Source organism: Bos grunniens, chromosome 14 (assembly GCF_055505025.1).
Source record: "Bos grunniens cultivar Pamir isolate PY7600 chromosome 14, Bosgru_T2T1.0, whole genome shotgun sequence".
Classification (NCBI taxonomy): domain Eukaryota; kingdom Metazoa; phylum Chordata; class Mammalia; order Artiodactyla; family Bovidae; genus Bos; species Bos grunniens.
In genome coordinates this window covers 60,893,827-60,915,691 of record NC_141178.1, presented here as the reverse complement: position 1 = coordinate 60,915,691, position 21,865 = coordinate 60,893,827, and the positions used below count along the sequence as shown (strand labels likewise).

At 41.8% G+C, this 21,865-nt stretch overlaps 1 protein-coding gene across 5 annotated transcripts in view; it reads right to left on the bottom strand.

Moving 5' to 3' along the window:
- Window positions 1-19,084: 19,084 nt before the first annotated feature.
- The window catches only part of RB1CC1 (RB1 inducible coiled-coil 1), a 40,246-nt gene continuing 37,465 nt past the window's right edge, over window positions 19,085-21,865 (bottom strand). For all 5 annotated transcript variants that reach the window (XM_086335473.1, XM_086335474.1, XM_086335471.1 and 2 more), the window contains 2 exons: window positions 21,196-21,266; window positions 19,085-20,479 (listed from right to left, as the gene is read on the bottom strand). In XM_086335473.1, the coding sequence (XP_086191599.1) occupies window positions 20,402-20,479; window positions 21,196-21,266 (149 nt within the window). In that variant the 3' untranslated portion in view covers window positions 19,085-20,401. The remainder of the gene's footprint in view (window positions 20,480-21,195; window positions 21,267-21,865) is intronic.

Genomic DNA, 21,865 nt, shown 5'->3' with positions numbered 1-21,865 from the left:
ACTAAGCCCATGCGCTACAGCTACAGAAGCCCGCGCACCCTAGAGCTTGCGCTCCAAAACAAGAAAGCACCCCACTCACTGAAACTACGGAAAAGCCCTCGCAGCAACAGAGACCCAGCACAGCCAGAAATAAGAAAAATAATAAATAAAATTACTTTATAAGGAACTTTAGTCTTAAACATAAGGTAATTTAAAAATTGCTCATGAACAACACAGGACATGTAGAAAACAGACGTTCCTTGGATGCGTTCAGTGTTAGCCTTGCACACACACGGCCTGCTTTGGCCACAGAAGATAAGCGCAGGCGTCTGTGATGTTTAAACTCAGGGACCCCTTTCTGGAGGTGCGGCCCATGGCCACAGTGAGCTGGACCATAGGAAAAGTGAAAGAAAGTGAAGTCGCTCAGTTGTGTCTGACTCTTTTGAGACCCACGGACTGTAACCCACCAGGCTCCTCCATCCATGGGATTCTCCAGGCTAGAATACTGGAGTGGGTTGCCATTTCTTCTCCAGGGGATCTTCCCAATCCAGGGATTGAATCTGGGTCTCCTGCATTGCAGGCAGACGCTTTATCATCTGAGCCACCAGGGAAGTCCTAGACCATAGGGGCAGGCTGCAAACCATCTCTGCCTTCCAGGCTTCCTTCCTCAGGGAGGTGGCAGCCAGTGAGCTCACGGAGACAAGATGAATTTGGAAGAAGACACCGAGGACTAAATTTCCAAGGACAGAGCAAACAGGGCAGCCTGGGCGGAGTCACCCAGGACATCTACTACAGTGCCTGACACCCGGGAGAGTCAGTCACAGGAGCTCAGCACACAGGCCTGCAATGGCTGTTCCTGTAAGTTCAGAACATTGGATGCTTGAAAAAGGATAGTTTCCTGAAACTCCTCAAGGGCTCTGCCCAAACAACTGGTCCTGGACAGATTAATCCAAATTTGAGGAGGAAATTCCCTGACGATCCTGTGGTTAGGATGCCATGCTTCCACTCATGGGAAGTGGGTTCGATTCCTGGTTGGGAAACTAAGATTCCTTGTGCCATATGATGTGGCCAAAAAAAAAGAAAAGAAAGAAACCCAAGTTTGACAAGATTGACCCAATACTATTGAATTTATTAAGATACTTAATTATACTTTTTTTAATATAAAGAAGGCTGAGCATCAAAGAACTGATGCTTTCGAACTGTGGTGTTGGAGAAGACTCTTGAGAGTCCCTTGGATAGCAAGGAGATCAAACCAGTCAATCCTAAAGAAAAATCTACCCTGAATATTCATTCGAAGGACTGATGCTGAAGTTCCAATACTTTGGCTACCTGATGCAAAGAGCTGACTCATTGTAAAAGACCCTGATGCTGGGAAAGATTGAGGGCAGGAGAAAAGGGTGACAAATGATGAGATGATTGGATGGCATCACCGACTCAATGGACATGAGTTTGAGCAAACTCTGGAAGATAGTGAAGGACAGGGAAGCCTGGTATGCTGCAGTCCATGAGGTCACAAAGGGTCAGACATGACTGAGTGAGTGAATAACAGCAGTTACACTTTTTGCTCTCCAAATTCAGGGTCGGAGCCCTGAGAGTTCCCACAAGCATCCGCATGTGATGTGACTAGCATGTTCATGCAGTAGGTAGCTCTAAAACACTAAACACTAAATGGAAACACACAGAGCAGAAGGAAGAAATGAGAAAGAAAATGGTAGGTGAAGGGCAGGCTTGGATCCATCTATAACAAAGAATGATTATCAAAGGTTTCAAAGTCACAAGCAGAAATAAAACTAAACTTTGTGAGAGAACAATTTAAATGCTTCTGAAAAGCTGAATTCTCCTGGAAGACAAATTAAAATCCACCAAGAAGTGGATGGAATTAAACTATTAAGTAGGTGGAATTAACTATTAAGGCAACTGGTAGAGGCCATCTATGGGGTCACATAGAGTCGGACATCATTGAAGTGACTTAGCAAGCAGCAGCAGCAAAGGAAATAATCTGTAATTTAGGCCAGAGAATAAACAGCCTGCCTGCCAATGCAGGCACATAATGAGATGTGGGTTCAATCCCTGACTTGGGAAGATCCCCTGGAGAAGGGAATGGCTACCCACTCCAGTATTCTTGCCTCAAAAATCCCATGGAGAGAGAAGCCTGGTGGGCTATCGTGCATAGGGTTGTAAAGAGTTGGACACGAATGAAGCAACTTAGCATACACACGAACAGTTTTAGTTTCACCTTTCTCATTTAATACCCTCTTTGCAAAACTTAAAAAATAAAACAGGTTCCAATTTGTTTAAAAAATTTCTTGGCATCTGTTGTAGTAATTGAGCTCAGTCATGTGATGATCTTAGAAACTTTCTTATTAATTTGTAATTATTTTTAATTGTATAAAATAGTAAGCCTTCATCATAGTTGTAGAAATATTTCTTTGTGAGCTGTTGGCCATTTTATTTTGGTTATTCCATTCACTGAAGAGACTTTTTCATTAGCACAGACAAGTTTATCTTTTTCTCTTCCTTTTATAATTTCTTTTTTGTAAGATTAGAAAGTCTCCCCCTTCTGGGTGGTGACAAACATTTAACTGCTTCACTGGGCTTGTTTTTAAATGGCATTTGCATTTTCTATTGGAGAAGGAAATGGCAACCCACTCCAGTGTTCTTGCCTGGAGAATCCCAGGGACAGAGGAGCCTGGTGGGCTGCCATCTATGGGGTCGCACAGAGTCGACAGGACTGAAGCGACTTAACAGCAGCACATTTTCTATCCTCAGTTCATCTAGATGTTATTTTGGGTGAGAAACAAGGTTGATTTTTTTTTTTTTTTTCAAGCAAGCTAGCTGTCTCCTCTGACTACATGTATGAAGTGTGTTGGTTTGGCTAAACTGGCCTGTTTCCTCTGCTGCTTTAGAAAGATCTGGGATTCCGCTTGTCCCTGGGGTGTGTTGCGGGCTTGGGTGATGGGTTTAGCTGAGGGCAGGGAGAGATGCTAGAGGTCTTGTCCAGGGTTGAGATAGGAGATGCCAGCGAGGGGCACTTTGTGGGCTTCCACCAGTGCTACCAGGCACCCGGACAGTGACCAAGGAGGCCCCTCAATGTGGGGAGGGGGCTGCTTTAAAAATGCAGATTAAACCACCCCAACTTCTTGTCCTTTCTCCATCATCAAAGACATGGATCTGCCATTCTCTTTCATGCACACACCTCCTAGGCTACACACTACATCATTTAAGTTTCAAAATTGGACAGATCATCTGTCCTGAACCCCAAGTTTTTCTGGCATGTTGTTAACCACGGGCTGCACACTTTAAAGTGCCAGCAATAAGAAAGCAGAGCCTTCCCATTTTCTTGCTTTGAGTTCCCCTCTTCAAGCATGTTTATCTTGTAAGAAGACAGGGACCAAGAGTTCTGTTGTCTAAAACTGCATCAGACTTCATACCAAAGGCCAACAGGCACATGAAAAGATGTTCTACATCGCTAATAAATAGCAAAGTGTGAATTAAAACTACAATGAAGTATCAGTTTGCACCAGTCAGAATGGCCAGGAACACTTCTACACTGTAGGTGGGAATGTAAACCAATGTAGGTGGTACAACCACAGTGGAGAATAGTATGGAGGTTCCTTAAAAACTAAAAATACAGTTACCACAGGATCCAGCAATCCCACTCCAGGGCCTATATCCAGAGATACATGGTCATCCCATCCCTTTTAAATAAAACAGTGTATGCCAGGAGCCGGCATATTGCATATTGAGTGCATATTGCATATTGAGTGCAGCACTTTGCACAGCATCATCTTTCAGGATCTGGAATAGCTCAACTGGAATTCTATCACTGCCAGCGTGAGGAACTCCGCCCGCGTGGCAAAGGTCATGAGGAAGGAGGCTCGTCATCCGCAAAGGCGGGATCGAGCCTCAGGAGTCCCCCTGGAAATTCTCGAGTATCTACCCCCCCAAACCAGAGTCTGCCTACTTTCTGCTTTGTGCTCTCACCTACACCTCTGACTTTACGGGGGGCTGTCCCCCACTACCTCTCTCTGAAAAAAGAGTTAGCTTACAGCTCCAGTTAATAATTCCTGGGTGTGACAGTGTTTCAACCTACAAACTCCTTTGGAAATCCTCTAGCCTGCCTGAATAGGTTTTTCTGGCCACATGTGATTGTTCAGAGCCTCCCAACTGTGAGAGGCAGGAGATGTTCTAAACTGTCTAAACACAGATTCCTTTGAGTAGTTAAAAGACTGATTAGAAATTGTATTGGTGAAGGGTTTTTCACTTATTGGGCCAATGTTTGCTGCTAAGTCTCCATACTCCTTACCTACTGTGTCCTTGGCAGTGTATTGATTGATATAATAGGTGTATAGAAATGTAAATAGTAGCCTCAATGTTTGTAACCTTGGACCCTTGAGTTAATTCTTTTCTTGATTGAGCCCACCACACCTTTGCCCTATAGGAATGCAGCTTTGTCCAGTGCTTTTTTGGAGGCTGGTGCCTGACTTTGGAATAATCACCTTTAGAGAAAAATAAGTTTCTTAAAATGTTAACAGGCCTCCTGGCCAGAAGATGATGTAAATCACCTGAACTTTTGCATACGATAAGTTTGAAAGTCTGGCTTCGATTAGAACCAGGAACTGCTGTCCTTGCATGACTCCACCCCTTCCCCCATTATCCTCTATGCATAACTTAAGGTATAAAACTACTTTGGAGTGTGGGCCTTGTTCACCGAAACTTGGTCTCCCCATGTCGCGCTCTCTGTCTCACTCTGGCTGAGTCTCCATCTGGAGCGCGGAACCCACCATGCTTACTAATTATGCTTGGGCTTCTAAGATCCGACTGAGGAGGCCTCAGTGTCTCCTCTCCTTCGGGAGAACGGAAGGACACCTGCGGCCTACGTAAGTGGTGCAAACTTCTTGTCTTGAAGTTTTATTGGTCTCCCGCGTAAACCAAGCTACTCAGCCTCTTTTCTCCACTGAAATTCCTCACTGAGCTATCCTCATTCTATTACTCTTTATATCCTTAATTAATGTTTAATTAAGCAGTTGTTTCCTGATCCTCGCCGATGCTGTCTCTCCTTCGAATACCCTGGATCAGCCAGGGCTGGTCCTCGGCAAGTGTGTATATTTTAATTTGGTCATACTTGAACTTCATTTAAATGGAATCACTCATATGTAATCTTTTATATCTGTTGTTTTAATTCATTGTTATTTCTATGATATTTCTTTATGTTATGTGTACCAACAGCTCATTCTTTTAAGATGCTATGTAATATACCACTGTGGGCTTCTTGGGTAACTCAGCTGATAAAGAATCTGTCTGCAATGCAGGAGACCCTGGTTCAATTTCTGGGTCAGGAAGTTCCCCTGGAGAAGGGATAGGCTACCCAATGCAGTATTCTAGAGCTTCTCTGGGGCTCAGACAGTAAAGAATCCACTTGCAATGAGAGAGACCTGGGTTCAATCTCCAGGTTGGGAAAACCCCCTGGAGGAGGGCATGGCAACCCACTTCAGTACTGTTGCCTGGAGAATCCCCTGGGACAGAGGACCCTGCTGGGCACATACCACTGTGTGAATATACCTTGATTGATTTATCCATTTTTTATTGAAAAATAGGTAAATGTTGAAAAATGTTTATGGAAAAACATTTTGATTGTTTCCAGGTTTTATCTATTTACATTATCTTGTGCATCTTTGAATAAACGTACACACTCATTATTCTTGGATAAATCCTAAGGGTGAGATTGGGCTTCCCTGGTGGCTCAGACAGTAATATCAGCCTGCCAATGCAGGAGACCCAGGTTCAATCCCTCAGTCACAAAGATCCCAGGAGTAGAAAATGGCAACCCACTTCAGTATTCTTGCCTCGGAAATCCCATGGACAGAGGAACCAGGTGGGCTACAGTCCATGGGGTTTCAGAGTCAGGCACGACTGAGCGACTAACACACACAAGGGTGAGATTGCTATGCCAGTAAGGAAGAGTGTACTTTCAAAGGATCCTGCCATGTTTTCAAACCCCTTCCCCACTTCTCCCCCCAACAGGGTTGTTGCTGTTGTTCAGTTGTGACCCCATGGACTGAAGCATACCAGGATTCCCTGTCCTTCACCATCTCCCAGAGCTTTCTGAGACTCATATCCATTGAGTTGGTGATGTCCTCCAACCATTTTGTCCTCTGTTGTCCCCTTCTCCTCCTGCCTTTAATCTTTCCCAGCATCAGGGTCTTCTCCAATGAGTTGGCTCTTCTTTTCAAATCAGGTGGCCAAAGTATTAGAGCTTCAGCTTCAGCATTAGTCCCTCCAATGAATATTCAGGACTGATTTCCTTTAGGACTGACTGGTTTGATCTCCTTGAAGTCCAAGGGACTCTCAAGAGTTTTCTTCAACACCACAGTTCAAAAAGCACCAATTCTTCAGTGCTCAGCTTTCTTTATGGTCCAACTCTCACATTCATACATGACTTCTGGAAAAACCATAGATTTGACTAGATGAACATTTGTCCACAAAGTAATGTCTCTGTTTTTTAATATGCTGTCTAGGTCATAACTTTTCTTTCAAGGAGCCTGCAGTCACCATCTGCAACGATTTTGGAGCCCAAGAAAATAAATGATCTTACTGTTTCCATTATTTCCCCATCTGTTTGCCATGAAGTGATGGGACTGGCTGCCATGATCTTCGTTGTTTGAATGTTGAGTTTTAAGATGGCTCTTCCACTCTCCTCTTTCATCAAGAGACTCTTTAGTTCCTCTTTGCTTTCTGCCATGAGTGGTATCATCTGCATATCTGAGGTTATTGATATTTCTCTTGGCAATCTTGATTCCAGCTTGTGCTTCATCCAGCCCAGCATTTCTCATGATGCACTCTGCATAGAAGTTAAATAAGCAGGGCAACAATATACAGCCTTGATGTACTCCTTTCCCAATTTGGAACCAGTTCGTTGTTCCATGTCCAGTTCTAACTGTTGCTTCTTGACCTGCATACAAGTTTCTCAGGAGGCGGGTAAGGTGGTCTGGTATTCCCATCTCTTGAAGAATTTTCCACAGTTTGTTGTGATCCACAGTCAAAGGCTTGGCATAATCAATAAAGCAGAAGTAGATGTTTTTCTGGAGCTCTCTTGCTTTTTCTATGATCCAATGGATGCTCACAATTTGATCTCTGGTTCCTCTGCCTTTTCTAAAATCCAGCTTGAACATCTGGAAGTTCACGGTTCTTGTATTGTTGAAGCCTGGCTTGGAGAATTTTAAGCGTTACCTTGCTAGAGTGTGAGATGAGTGCAATTGTGCGGTAGTTTGAACATTTTTTGTCATTGTTTTTCTTGGGACTGGAATGAAAACTGACCTTTTCAAGTCCTATGGCTACTGCTGAGTTTCCCAGATTTGCTGGCATACTGAGTGCAGCACTTTTAACAGCTCAGCTGGAATTCCATCACCTCCACTAGCTTTGTTCATAGTGATGCTTCCTAAGGCCCACTTGACTTTGGATTCCAGGATGTCTGGCGTTAGTGAGTGATCACACCATTGTGGTTATCTGGGTCATTAAGATTTTTTTGTATAGCTCTTCTGTGTATTCTTGCCACCTCTTCTTAATTTCTTCTGCTTCTGTTAGGCCCATACCATTTCTGTCCTTTATTGTGCCCATCTTTGCATGAAACGTTCCCTTGGTATCTCTAATTTTCTTGAAGAGATCTCTAGTCTTCCCCATTCTATTGTTTTCCATCTATTTCTTGCATTATTGGCAAGATGGTAAAGTAGAAGGGTGTGTGCTCATCTTCTGTGAAAACTCCAAAATTACAACTCGCTGATAAACAACCATCAATAGGATAATGTTGGATCCCACCAAAAAAAGATAACTGACATCCAAGCCCAAAGGAGAAGCCCCAGCAAGACAGTAGAAGGGGCAAAATCATATTTAGAATCAAACTCATACCTGCCAGAGATGCTTGGAAGGCTCAAACAAAACCTTGTGCACACCAGGACACAGAAACCACACAGAGACTGAGTCAGACCTGTGTTTGAGTCTCCTGTGAAGAAGTTTAAGCATCAGCAGTGGCCTGCCGCAGGGGCAGGGGCTCTGGGTGAAGGTATCTGGCCACACAGCCTGTGGCATAAGCCCTCTTGGAGGTCGCCATTAACCCCACCATAGAGCTGCCGAGCAGATGATCCAGAAACAGCAGAACAATTATACTAAAGAAATTCTTGCACTGTGAAGAAAGTTCTAGGACCCATAACAAATTTCCCAACCTGGGAATCTGGCAAAAGGACTGTGAACTCCCAGAGAATTTGACTTTGGAGGCCAATGGGATTTGATTACAGAACTTATACAGGACTGGGGAAACAGACTCTTGGAGGGCACAAACAAAACCTTGTGAGCACCAGGACCCAGGAGAAAGGAGCAGTGACCCCACAAGAGACTAACCCAAACTTGCCTGTGAATGTCCAGGAGTCTCTGGTAGAGGCGTGGGTCGGTGGTGGCCTACTGCTGGGTCAGGAGCACTGAATATGGCAGTGCATGCAGGGGGCCTTTTGAAGGAGGTCATCATTATCTTCATTAACTCAACCATAGTTTGGTCTCAGGTCAAACAACAGGGAGGGAACAGGCTCCACCCATCAACAGAAACTTGGACTAAAGATTTACCGAGCATAACCTTGCCCATCAAAACAAGACCCAGGTTCCCCCCCAGTCAGTCTCTCCCATCAGGAAGCTTCCATAAGCCTCTTATCCTTCTCCATCAGAGGGCAGACAGACTGAAAACCACAATCAAAGAAAACTAACCAATCCGATTACATGGACCACAGCCTTGTCTAACTCAGTGAAACTATGAGCCATGCTGTGTAAGGCCACCCAAGACAGACAGGTCATGGTGGAGAGTTCTGAAAAAAACATGGAGAAGGGAATGGCAAACCACTTCAGTATTCTTGCCTTGAGAACTCCATGAACAGTATGAAAAGGCAAAAAGATATGACACTGAAAGATGAACTCCCCCAGCCGGTAGGTGCCCAATATGCTACTGGAGAAAAGTGGAGAAATAACTCCAGAAAGAATGAAGAGGTGGAGCCAAAGTGAAAACAATGCCCAGTTGTGGATGTGATGGGTGATGGAAGTAAAGTCCGATGCTGTAAATAGCAATATTGCATAGGAACCCAGAATGTTAGGTCCATGAATCAAGGTAAACTAGAAGTAGTCAAACAAGAGATGGCAAGAATGAACATCGCCATTTTAGTAATTACTGAACTAAAATGGACTGGAATGGGTGAATTTAATTCAGATGACTATGATATCTACTACTGTGGCCAAGCATCCCTTAAAAGAAACGGAGTAGCCCTCATAGTCAAAAAAGAGTCTGAAATGCAATCTTGGTGCAATCTCAAAAATGACAGAATGATCTCTGTTCGTTTCCAAGGCAAACCATTCAATATCACAGTAATCCCAGTCTATAACCCAACCAGTAATGCTGAAGAAGCTGAACAGTTCTATGAAGATCTACAAGACCTTCTAGAACTAACACCCCCAAAAAGATGTCCTTTTCATTATAGGGGGCTGGAATGCAAAAGTAGGAAGTTAAGAGATACAGTAACAGGCAAATTTGGCCCTGGAGTACAAAATGAAGCAGGGCAAAGACTAACAGAGTTTTGCCTAGAGAAACGCACTGGTCATAGCAAATACCCTCTTCCAACAACATAAAAGAAGACTCTACACATGGACATTACCAGATGGTCAATACTGAAATCAGATTGATTATATTCTTTGCAGCCAAAGATGGAGAAGTGGTAACTCCAGTCATGAAATTAAAAGAATGCTTGCTCCTTGGAAGGAAAGCTGACAAACCTAGACAGCATATTAAAAAGCAGAGACATTACTTTGTTGACAAAGGTCCATCTAGTCAAGGCTATGGCTTTTCCAGTGGTCAGGTATGGATGTGAGAGTTGGACCATAAAGAAAGCTGAGTGCTAAAGAATCGATGCTTTTGAACTGTGGTGTTGAAGAAGACTCTTGAGAGTCCCTTGGACTGCAGGGAGATCAAATCAGTCAGTCCTAAAGGAAATCAGTCCTGAATATTCATCAGAAGGACTGATGCTGAAGCTGAAGCCCCAATACTTTGGCCACCTGACCCAAAGAACTGACTCACTAGAAAATACCCTGATGCTGGGAAAGACTAAAGGCAGGAGGAGAAGGGGGCGACAGAGGATGAGACGGTTGGATGGCATCACCAACTCTATGGACATGAGTTTGAGCAAGCTCCGGAAGTTGGTGATGGACAGGGAAGCCTGGCGTGTTGCAGTCCATGGTGTTGCAAAGAGTAGGACACGACTGAGTGACTGAACTGAACTGATTTCTTTGCATTGATTACTGAGGAAGGTTTTCTTATCATCTCCTTGCTATTCCCTGGAACTCTGCATTCAGATGGGTATATCTTTCCTTTTCTCCTTTGCCTTTCACTTCTCTTTTCTCAGCTATTTGTTAGGCCTCCTCAGACAACCATTTTGCCTTTTTGCATTCCTTTTTCTTGGGGATGGTTTTGATCACCGCCTCCTGTACAATGTTAGGAATCTCCGTCCATAGTTCTTCAGACACTCTATCAGATCTAATCCCTTGAATCTATTTGTCACTTCCACTGTGTAATCATAAGGGATTTGATTTAGGTCATACCTGAATGGTCCAGTAGTTTTCCCTACTTTCTTCAATTTAAGTCTGAATTTTGCAATAAGGAGTTCATGATCTGAGCCAGGGTATGAGTTCCAATTGTCCCACTTCTTTGTAAACACTTCTTAGTCTTTTGAATTTAAGCCAGTGGACTGGGTGTGCAGTGGCACTTCATTGTGGTTTTGGCTTGCATTTTCCTGATAGTTAATAATTTAAGCGCTTTTTTAGTCACTTATTGGCCACTGGTTATCCTCTTGTGATGATCCCATCTAGTCTTTTGTTAACTTTTACATCAGTTTTTTTTTTTAATTGCTCTGTAGTTCTTTATATAATCTAGATATGAGTCTTTTGTTGGATGTAGGTATTGTAAATACCTTCTCCCAGTCTATGACTTGCCTTTTTACTCTAATTAAGAGTTTTGTTTGTTTGTTTTTTCATGAACAGTAGTTCTTAGTTTCAATGAAATCCAATGTCTCAGTCTTTTAATTGGTTTTTTTCAGTCCTTCCCCAGAGGAGATAAGATATTTTTCTATAGTGTTTTTCCTAAAAGTTTTATTGTTTTGCCTTTTACATTTATGATCCATTTCAAATATGTTTTTTATGCTTCAAATAGATTTTGTGCATCATCTGCAGTCAAGGCCATGATGCATCTATTTTCCATGCAGGATCTTTTGTTAAGAAGACCACGCACAACTGTAAGAAGGAACTTACAGTGACCTGGGATAGTTAGGGAGTTTGGGGTGGATATGTACACACTGCTGTATTTAAACTGAATAACCAATAAAGACCTACTGTACAGCACGGGGAACTCTGCTCAGTGTTGTGTGGCCACACGGATGGGAGGGGTGTTTGGGAGAGAATGGATGCATGTGTGTGTGTGGCTGAGTCCCTTTGCTGTGCACCTGAACCATCGCAACACTGTTAATCAGCTGTAATCCAATACGAAACCAACAGCCTAAAAAAGAAGACCGCCCTTTCCGCACTGAGCAGCAACGGCGCCTTTGTTGTAAATCAGGTGACTGTATACATGTGCGTCTATTTCTGGGCTCTGTTTCTTTTCCACTTTATCCTGTGAGCAGAAACCGGGACTGAATTTGTGAGGCCAGAGATAGGCATTTCCCAAGATGCTATTTTTAGGAGAAGACGTGAATGCTTTTGCTTTGGTAGAATTCTTTGGATTCTTTTCCCCAACTTACTTTCCATCTCTTTATAAGGACAAAGGTGGCAGTGAGCTCCAGGCCAGGCACTGGCAGGCATTTTTTATTACGAATTTTATTACGTCTACTTTTTCTAACAGAAAAAAAAAATTAACAATATAAAGTTTAATATGTCCCTTAACCCAATATCCAGAAAGCAAAATGAAATTACACAAATGCCTGTGGAACTTGTATTTTGCATTATTCATAATTCATTTTCTATATTCCTGATAGTGGTGGATCAGACGTTAAAGAAATCTGCCTGCAATGCAGGAGACCTGGGTTCCATCCCTGGATTGGGAAGATCCCCTGGAGAAGGAAATGGCAACCCACTCCAGTATTCTAGCCTGGAGAATCCCATGGACAGAAGGGCCTGGTGGGCTACAGTCCATGGGGTTGCAGAGTCAGACATGCCAGACTAACCGTTTCACTAGAAATGCTGTAAAAATGTCTTGAAACCTCAGAGAGAAAACAGCTAGTGCTATAACGTGGGATTTAAACTTTTCCTGTTTTTTTATGAGTAAAAATATCACTACATCAGTTTATCTTTAATCCTGGCATTTAATACAGTGTTATAGACAGTCACGCTATCTCTGTTTGCAAATTATCTTTTAATGAGAAAAGCACACTTTAAGCTCTTGCTTGTGAATGGCAACATTAGCTACAAGAAATATTTGTATGTATTTTGATTGTGACATATATATTTTGTGAAATATTTGTAAGAAATAAAATTCCATGCACTTTGTAAGATGAAAATTAAAAAAAAAAAATTGCATGATGCTCACAATTTCTCTGGTGCACCCAGTGGAACTAGTTTATCAAGTTCAATTTTCTACAAGTTCTGGGTCACTCACACTTCATATCTCGTGAAAATGTCCAAGTCCATCTCAGAATGTGCCAAGTTCCAGAGTAGGTTCAGCAGTATGCGCAGCTTTAATGGAGAAATGACGGATTTCTTTTTTCCTCCTCTCCCTGTGTTTAATTGAGACTCCCTGTAGCAGGACAGTTCTTCCTGTTAGAAGAGGCTCACTAAGCAGGCAACAGTGAACACACTCCTTGCCTGACAATCCCTACGCTCACACATGGTCTGCCTGCACTGTCTCTTACACAGATCAAAATCCAGGATTCAAAATATGGCTTTTACTGAATCACAGGGGAGTCCAAAAGTTGAACCATTGTAAATCAAGGCCCATCTGTATACTCAGCCACTACAAATCAGCATGGGTTTTGCTTTATACCAGAACCACATCTGCTCTCTGCCTTTATTTATGAACATGGAAGAACCGTGACTATGGATTTTTTTTTTTTTTTTGCCATACCTCGAGGCTTTCAAGATTTTAGTTCCCCAGCCAAGGATTGAACCCACACTCTTGGCAGTGAAAGCGTGGAGTCCTAACCACTGGACCACCAGGGACTTCCCTTAGGAAAAAGCTTTGTGAGAAGTTATTTAGAAAACAGAGCAGCACTGACACACCTGTATTAAACAGAAGGAAAGTGATAGTTCAATAAGAAGGCAGCATTTATGCTTGAAAGTTGAGAAGCTTTTTCAACATTTGTTATATCCACAAGTCTGCTCCTTGTGGGTGTGCTCAGTAGTGTGCGACTCTGCAACCCCATGGACTGTAGCCCACCAGGCTCCTCTGATCGTGGGATTGCCCAGGCAAGAATACTGGACTGAGCTGCCATTTCCTTCTCCAGGGGACCTTCCTGACCCAGGGATTGAACATGCGTCTCGCATTTCCTGCTTGGCACCACATGGGAATTCCCACTCTACTCACTAGGAATTATCATTTCATTCATGTTGTGAAGTCTCAGCTATCTCAGCTAATACTCTGATCACTGATGACAGTAAACGGCCTGTTAGTTTTTCAAGAAATCAAAACTTTGTAAGTTTGAAAGCCTTCTGCTGTTACAAGGAGTGCATGGTGTCTTGTGTTATAATGCGTCAATGTAGAAATGCTTTGTGGAATATCAGGTACTACAGTTAGAAGGTGACCTCTAATGTTCTTACTTATTACATGATGATACTTATTTATAAGGCATCTCAAAGTATTTTTAAATTATGCACAATTGCTTTTAGTTCTAATTGGTAACAAAAAGAACCATCTGTCTGGTAAGATTTTGAGTGTCACAGAAGACAATGGCTCATTGCTCTTCCATGTTCCCATGTACTCCTCAATGTTACAAGCTAAATCTGAGGGATATTCATGAAAATGTTGTTATTTTTTTAAAAAAAGGATCTAATTAAGTGTACGGTGGCATGAAAATAAAGGGGAAAGTATGCACTTTTGCTGACCATGAGTTGTCATCGCTAAGTTGTATCTTACTCTTTGCAACCACATGGGCTGCAGCATGACAGGCTTCCCTGTCCTTCACCATCTCCCAGAGTTTGCTCAAACTCATGTCCATTGAGTCAGTAATACCATCCAATCGTCTCATCCTCTGTCACCCTCTTCTCCTCCTGCCTTCAATCTTTCCCAGCGTCAGCGTCTTTTCCAATGAGTCGGCTCATCGCATCAAGTGGCCAAAGTATCAGAGCTTCAGCTTCAGATGAGTCCTTCCAATGAATATTCAGGTTTGATTTCCTTTAGGATTGACTGGTTTAGATAGACGATGTACAACTTGTTTTAAAAGTGATACCTATTAATACATAGGCGGTGACATCTCCATACTTCCCAAACAGTGAGGAAGAAGAGAGAAGCCTGGAGCTTAAAATTTTGACTGAAATTGCGGAAAACTCAGGCATCACATAAGCTTGTGAGATTAGGCTTTCCAGTTCCATAAGAGTTCACTTTAAGAACTCATTCTTTAGGAAACCAAACTCATGGAAGATGCCTGGGCTGGTTAAGGAGACACCTACTGGCCAAACAGAATTCCAAAGAGATTACAAATGACAGCCAAATTAATTATCCACTATGGCCAGTACAGGAGTTAGTTGGGGGCATTTCTAAACTAGCCTGAGAAAAAAGCATTACAATATGGGTTTGGAATCAGACCATCAGAGAAGCATCTGTACCATTAGGGTCCACAACACTGCAGAGACCCCTCTGAAGCAACACTTGACATTTGTCAAAGTGAAGTGAAGTCGCTCAGTCTGACTCTTTGTGACTCCATGGACTGTAGCCCACCACGCTCCTCCATCCATGGAATTTTCTAGGCAAGAGTACTGGAGTGGGTTGCCATTTACTTCTCTAGGGGACCTTCCCAATCCAGGGATCGAACCCGGGTCTCCTGCATTGCAGGCAGACGCTTTACTGGAGTTCCCCAAAGTACTGACACTTCCTAAACTGCCTTAAACCCTAGTGATGGTGAAAACCCTAGGACTTCCCTGGTGGCTCAGACGGTAAAGCATCTGCCTACAATGTGGGAGATCTGGGTACATTAGAGAGGACTGGTTGTATATATGTGTATATGTACATGTCATATGGAGGTTTGTTTCCGCCAACACTGGAAGTGATGCTGCTATGAAGCCTCACCTATTTTAAAGTGAGACACAAACAGGTGGGGCTCAACCTCCCTGGCGTCAGAAGCACCAAAGAAGTCTATAAACCACATAGCTTCTAGCTGATAGCGTGTCTCACCAGTGATACGCCAGGAACCATTTGAATTTCCATTTTACCCATGAACACTGTAAACTGTGTAAAGTGTTCTCACAAATTGTCCAAAGATGGCTGGTTTATATTCTAAGAGGATGGCTAACATAAAAGCTGTCAACTAATGGACATTAGTAACAGTTTAAACTGCTTCCCAGTTATTAATAGTAAGTAAAAGGGTACATTTATGAAAATTAGATTTTAAAATCATGTGCTTTAAAAAAAATCAAGGATATTTACACCTAAACATTAATGGCCAATAGCTACTTCAGTCTTAACTTCAAAAATACATGTGATGCTTTAAAGATTGTATGTATGTAAAATACATGCATAGAAAAAAAAAATATATATATCTCCAAGTCACTGAGCCAACTTGAAGCATAGGAGTAGCTACACACACACAGACACAACTTCCTGATGGCTCAGCAGGCAACGAATCTGCTTGCAACTTGAAGCACAGGAGTAGCTACACACACACACACACACACCTTGAAGCACAGGAGTAGCTACACACACACACACACACAAACTTGAAGCACAGGAGTAGCTACACACACACACACAAACTTGAAGCACAGAAGTAGCTACACACACACACACACACACAAACTTGAAGCACAGGAGTAGCTACACACACACACACACACACACACACTTCCCGATGGCTCAGCATGTAACGAATCTGCTTGCAACTTGAAGCACACACACACACACACAACTTGAAGCACAGGAGTAGCTACACACATACACACACACATTTTGGGCTTCCCGATGTTTCAGCAGGTAACGAATCTGCTTACAATGCAGGAACCACAGATTTGTGTTCAATCCCTGGGTCAGAAAAACCTCCTGGAGAAGGAAATGGCAATCCAGTCCAGTATTCTTGCCTGGAAAATCTCAAGGACAGAGCAACTGTTAGGCCAACGGTTCACAAAGAGTTGGACATGACTGAGTGACTATTATTAATGTATGTGGACATATATTTACATATAAACTTATTTTTGTAGTATATATATTTTGCATATTACAAAATAGTTATATACTATACTAATTTTGAAGTATATAAATATATAAGTATATACTTTGAATTTATACTTAGTTACATATATATGTACTTATTTTATACTTAAGTATACATACACTTACTTACATAAATATATATTCATACTTGTTTTTAAAGCATACATGTGGCGCTTTAAAGAGTGTATATAAAAATATTTTTATTAGATTTAATTGGAGGTTAATTACAATATTGTATTGATTTTGCCATACATCAACATGAATCCACCACGGGTGTACACGTTCTCCCCATCCTGAACCCCCCTCCCACCTTCCTCCCTGTACCATCCCTCTGGGTCATTTATATATGTCATTGGCCCAACTTGAAGCACAGGAGTAGCTGTGCACGCACACACACACACACACACACATATATATATATCAAATATCTATAAACATACATGGATATTATATCTATGCAGCTACTTCTGTGTTGATTGGCTCAGTGACTCAGGGTGACCAAAAGACTGGTAGAAGTGATGTGAAGTCTTCTAAGCCTCTGACTCTGCTGCCTGCCCCCTGCCACTTTTAGGAATTCTATGGCCACTGCTCAGAAACAAGGGTACTCTGACAGGACATATAAGGAAGTAAAAGCACCTGGAGGGCCTGAGCAATGTCATGGAGCTCCCAACCCAAGGTGAGCTGACAGATGAGCACACCCACGTGAAGCAAATCAATGTTATCATAAGCCACTGTTCTGGGTGAGCAGTCACCAAATACTTGACACAGCAACCAGCAGCCAGAGTGAGGGGCAGAGCACTTGGCACTGCTGCCTGACGAGGCTGGGAGAACAGGGAAGTGCCTGAGAAGGCTGGAAAAGAAAAACTGCTACTGGAACAGAAGATGGAAAGATGCTGACTGACGTCTTTTAGCAGCAAGGTAACTGGCAAAACTAACAAACACGTTTCTGGCTAGGAAAGCTTTCCAAGAAACATTTGCAAGTGTCCACTGATTTCCTTCAGTTGTGCCCTGGAAGAGAGATGAAATAGAGAAGCAGTTCCTTTGCAGGAACAGTTCAACAGAGATACAGGCAACTCAGGCTCTGTAAGGGGTGGTGGTGGTGGTGGGTTCCACTTTCTCCAGAGCTCAAAAGTCTCAAAGTGATAACAGGTTTCAGAGCCATTCTAGCTGTGCATCAAAGGAGATTTTCAAGAAACTGACAAGATGACCTACCAAATGGGAGAAAATATTTATAAATCATCTAAATGTAGAATCCAGTATATATGAAGAACTCTTACAATAATAAAAAGAAAACAAACAAACAAAAATGGACAAGAGTGCTTGAACTGGTATTTCTTCAACAAAAACACAGAAATTCCCCACAAGCACATAAAACACCCACTTAGAATGGCTACTTAAAAAGAAGTCATAACGTAAATGCTAACCAACTAAAAAGTAATGTACTACACAGGAATGACAGCAGAAAAGGTTCTTGTAAAGTAACTACATCTTCCTTTCATATGAGAAAGTAAACTGACATTATAAAAATGCTTTATCCAGAAATACCAATTTAGTCATATAGCTTAGCACATCAAAGTGGCCAAACAAGCAAAATTACCTCTACCTGGCAAAGTTGGGAAACAGGACAGGGGTTTAAGGGCTTCCCTAGTGTCTCAGACAGTAAAGAATCAATCTGGAATGTGGGAGATCCAGGTTCGATCCCTAGGTCAGGAGGATCTCCTGGAGAAGGGAACAGCAACCCACTCCAGTATTCGTGGCTGAGAAATCCCATGGACAGAGGACTTGCCTAGCAGGCTACACAGTCCATGGTGTCACAGACAGTCAGACATGAGTAAGCGACTTTCACTTTTTTCACTTTAAGGGCATATTTTTTTTTTTGAAAGCATGTGCATGTTTTACACCATGATGATTTTTAATAAAAATAAAATTTGTGTAATTTTTGCTCATTCTGGTCTTAGTATATCCAGGTACCTTTACAAAAATAAAACCATCCACATAATTCTTATGTGCTTGAAATATACTGGCATCTAAATGTGACTTAAACTTTCATTCTTACAATAAAGCTACATTTCTATTCAAGTTTGAATAGTGAATTTGCAGGTTCTGATTAGACAAAGAAGAAATCTTTATAATAGCTAACATATATAAGTACTTAGTCTGTTTATCTGAAATTGTTCAAAGCCCTTTACATTTATCATTTTCACCACTTAATTTTCTAAAATAACCCTGAGGCAGGTTCAGAGTTTATGCAGCTTGCCCAGATAAAGTCAGACCTGGGACAGAAGCTTGGGCACTCTGATGTCATGGCTGGCCTCACCCACCCAAAGAGGGTGGAAACCCAACCAGGCTTCATTTCTCTTCTTTGTAACTAAGAAAACCATACTTTCTTTTTGTTTGCTTTATGAAGGCATAGGTAACCGCTGATAGCATGGATAAAGAATAGGATGTAAGAAAAATGATAAGCAACAAAAGTTGACATTAAAGAGTGCCACTCAGGAGAGATCAGGTTCAGCCCGCATTCCACAGCATGACTCTGAAATTTGAAGTCAAAAAAGCCCACCGGGCAGATTCACTCAGACCCAAGAACACCTTGCTCAGCAGACCCACCCTTACACAGAGCTCTTTGCTGGTGATGCTGTCTGCGTGAGGATGCAATGGAAGGACTGAAGAGAAACGTGAAATCATTTGTCCATTTATTCATTAATATGTTGTCAAATTCAGTTTTCTATACACTATGGTGTTTATTCCATTTTCTGTACTATTAGATATACATATTTAAAAAAATATTTAACTTATTTTTATGAAGAAATTAAATACTTTCTGGAAAAAAAAAAAAGCCATTTTATTACTGTTCTCTAGCAACAAACCTGAAACAAGTCCCAATCCACTCAGGCAGCTCACTTAGATGCCTCTGTTCGCGGCATTTATCTGAAGACCGGGTTTATACAATTCTACTCTACAGAAGGCTGTTTGACCCTGTTACATAGCATACAGTTAAAGAACATTTTTGTAATAAACATGTTTCTCTTCGATATGATACAGAACAAGTTTTTCACACTTCCCAGCAGTCACTCAAATATATTAAAAATGTTTCCATCTTTAAAAGGCACACACATTTACAGGTTCAAATCTTTATTGTTTTAAAATTCTACATGTCTTTTACAATACAACATTTTGTTATTTAAATGACCTCTAAATGGTTAATGTACAATGACTATGCTTTTTCTGAAACTGAACCATGAATTACGACCTCGTCGATATGATTCTTCTAAACAGAGTACAAAAGTGTTGGGAGGGGCTGTGTGCCACTTGGAGACCACCCCCAGCACACACCTCCTTGGAAAACCCAGGCGACCATCTGCTCAAAGTGCTTCTCAAGACTGTAGATATGCCTGATCTTAAAGTCAGTCAATTGAATTAGAGTTCCTTTTTGTTTTGAAACATCAAAGGGCATTTAAAAAAATAAATGAAACAATTTGCTTTAGTAATCTACAGAGGCAAACAAAACCATGATTATCTGCATGCAGGAACACTCCTCTTTAAATAGTTCTGAAGAATGTATACATTTTATAAAGAATGTGTTAAAGAGTGCAAGTCTTCTGATATTGGCTTCACAAAAAGACAAATGCTGGTACAGTAACTAACACGGACTATCTAAGTTCAAGCTAATGTATATGTAACAGGCAATTAGCATGGCTAATCGTAGGCCACAATGCACAGGGTATGCCCTTTGAGATAATGAACTAGTTTGGTCCCCATTTCTAGAGTTACTTGGGTAGAAAAAAACAAAACCATTTTAATTCAGCTCAGAGTTTTGATGAATTTATTGTTCCTAAAGTGTAGCCAGGTAAAAAGTAAATGATATACACCAATGAAGTACATTGTCCTGTTGACTTTTATATAAAAAGATGGCCTGCTGTTTTTGGAGTGATGAAAGAGCACTGTTGGACAAACCAGGAAAACGTCACAGAAGGTCTCAATTTCTTCCGCAAATTATACTTTCTTATTCCATGACACAGCTTTCACTCTGTAAAACTTTGTCCCCAAAGGAACTTTAAATCTGTTTTGTGCCTAAGACAGAAAGAAAAGGGTGATTAAACCAAAGTGCCTAAGTTCCGTCCCATCACACTACTCAAAGCTGAATTACTGGGGGGTCTTTATTAGAGGACACCTGCCTCCTCCCCATATGAGTGGAGACTCAGCCACTAATACTGAGGCAAGAGTCAGTGATCACTGATAAAGATACGGTGCCAAGTGAGCTGTATGTTATTACTATGAGCATCAAAGAGAAGTCCAGCACCACCCGGCTCGAGCCCTGCTGGTACACGGGGCACAGAGGAGGGTCGGGAAGCTGCTCACTGGAGGTCACTGAGCCCACAGCACTGACACTGCCCACATCACAGTCAGGCGCATGCTGAGCCAGCAACACTTCACTTGTCTCTCCTCAGTGAGGGGCACTGAGAGTCAAGACGCATCAGCTCTGCCAGCAGACAGATTCATCACCAGCTCCTTTACTGCACAAGAAGCACCAGCAACTCAACACAGAACAGTAACTTGCTGTAGTTTTCCTGTACAGGTTGACCGTTTGTTGGTAATCTAGCTCTATTTTCAGAAGGCAAGTAACACAAATATTCATAAAACTGCTGGTGCAAACTCACATTCACGAAATTCAAGGCCTGACTCAAGTGAACTAAAAGGCCAGGACTAGCACTGCTCCTGACTTCTACATGACACAGCCAGAGAACCTTCTTTCAACTCCAGGGTCTGCATCCCACCATGAAGCTTACCTTTTTGGCCTGGCAGTACTCCTTTTCCATCACTTTCCCAAGGACCCACGGTCTTCGAGACGCACCTGAAGCTATGGAATCATATCATTAATTTCTTTTTGAAAGTACTATTATAATTACTCATGAAAACCAAACTGCCAGAATTAAAACAGACTGAGGACCTTCTCCCAAGTGAAATCACAGAAATGCAAAATGACTTATAAAACAAAACTGGATTCATTTTCCTTTAAGTGCAGATGGTAAGTAAATCAGAAGCAAACAATCTGAGTACAAACCAGGAACAAATAAATCCAGGTATTCTAAGCAGCTCAGCAGTGCCACCTACTGTAAGTGCAGACACATGACCTGTTCTGCTGCTGAAAAGAAAACTGATTTTCTAGCTTCAAAGCAAAGCACTGCATTTTTATTTCTGGCACCACAACACAAACAGTCAGTGCAAAATAAATACCTAAGAATGAAAGAACATCTGAAGGGACTACTTTTGTGAAGGGAAGGAAAAAAATGTGGAAGGAAACAGGATGAAAAAACTCATGTCACAAGCTGAGAGATGCAAGCTCATTCTCTTAAAATTCATCAGAAGTTGTCATTAAAAAAGTTGATTCCAAAAATATTTGACCAATAATTTATCTGTTTAGAGTAAAACCTCTGAAATTCCCAAGAGAAGATAAAA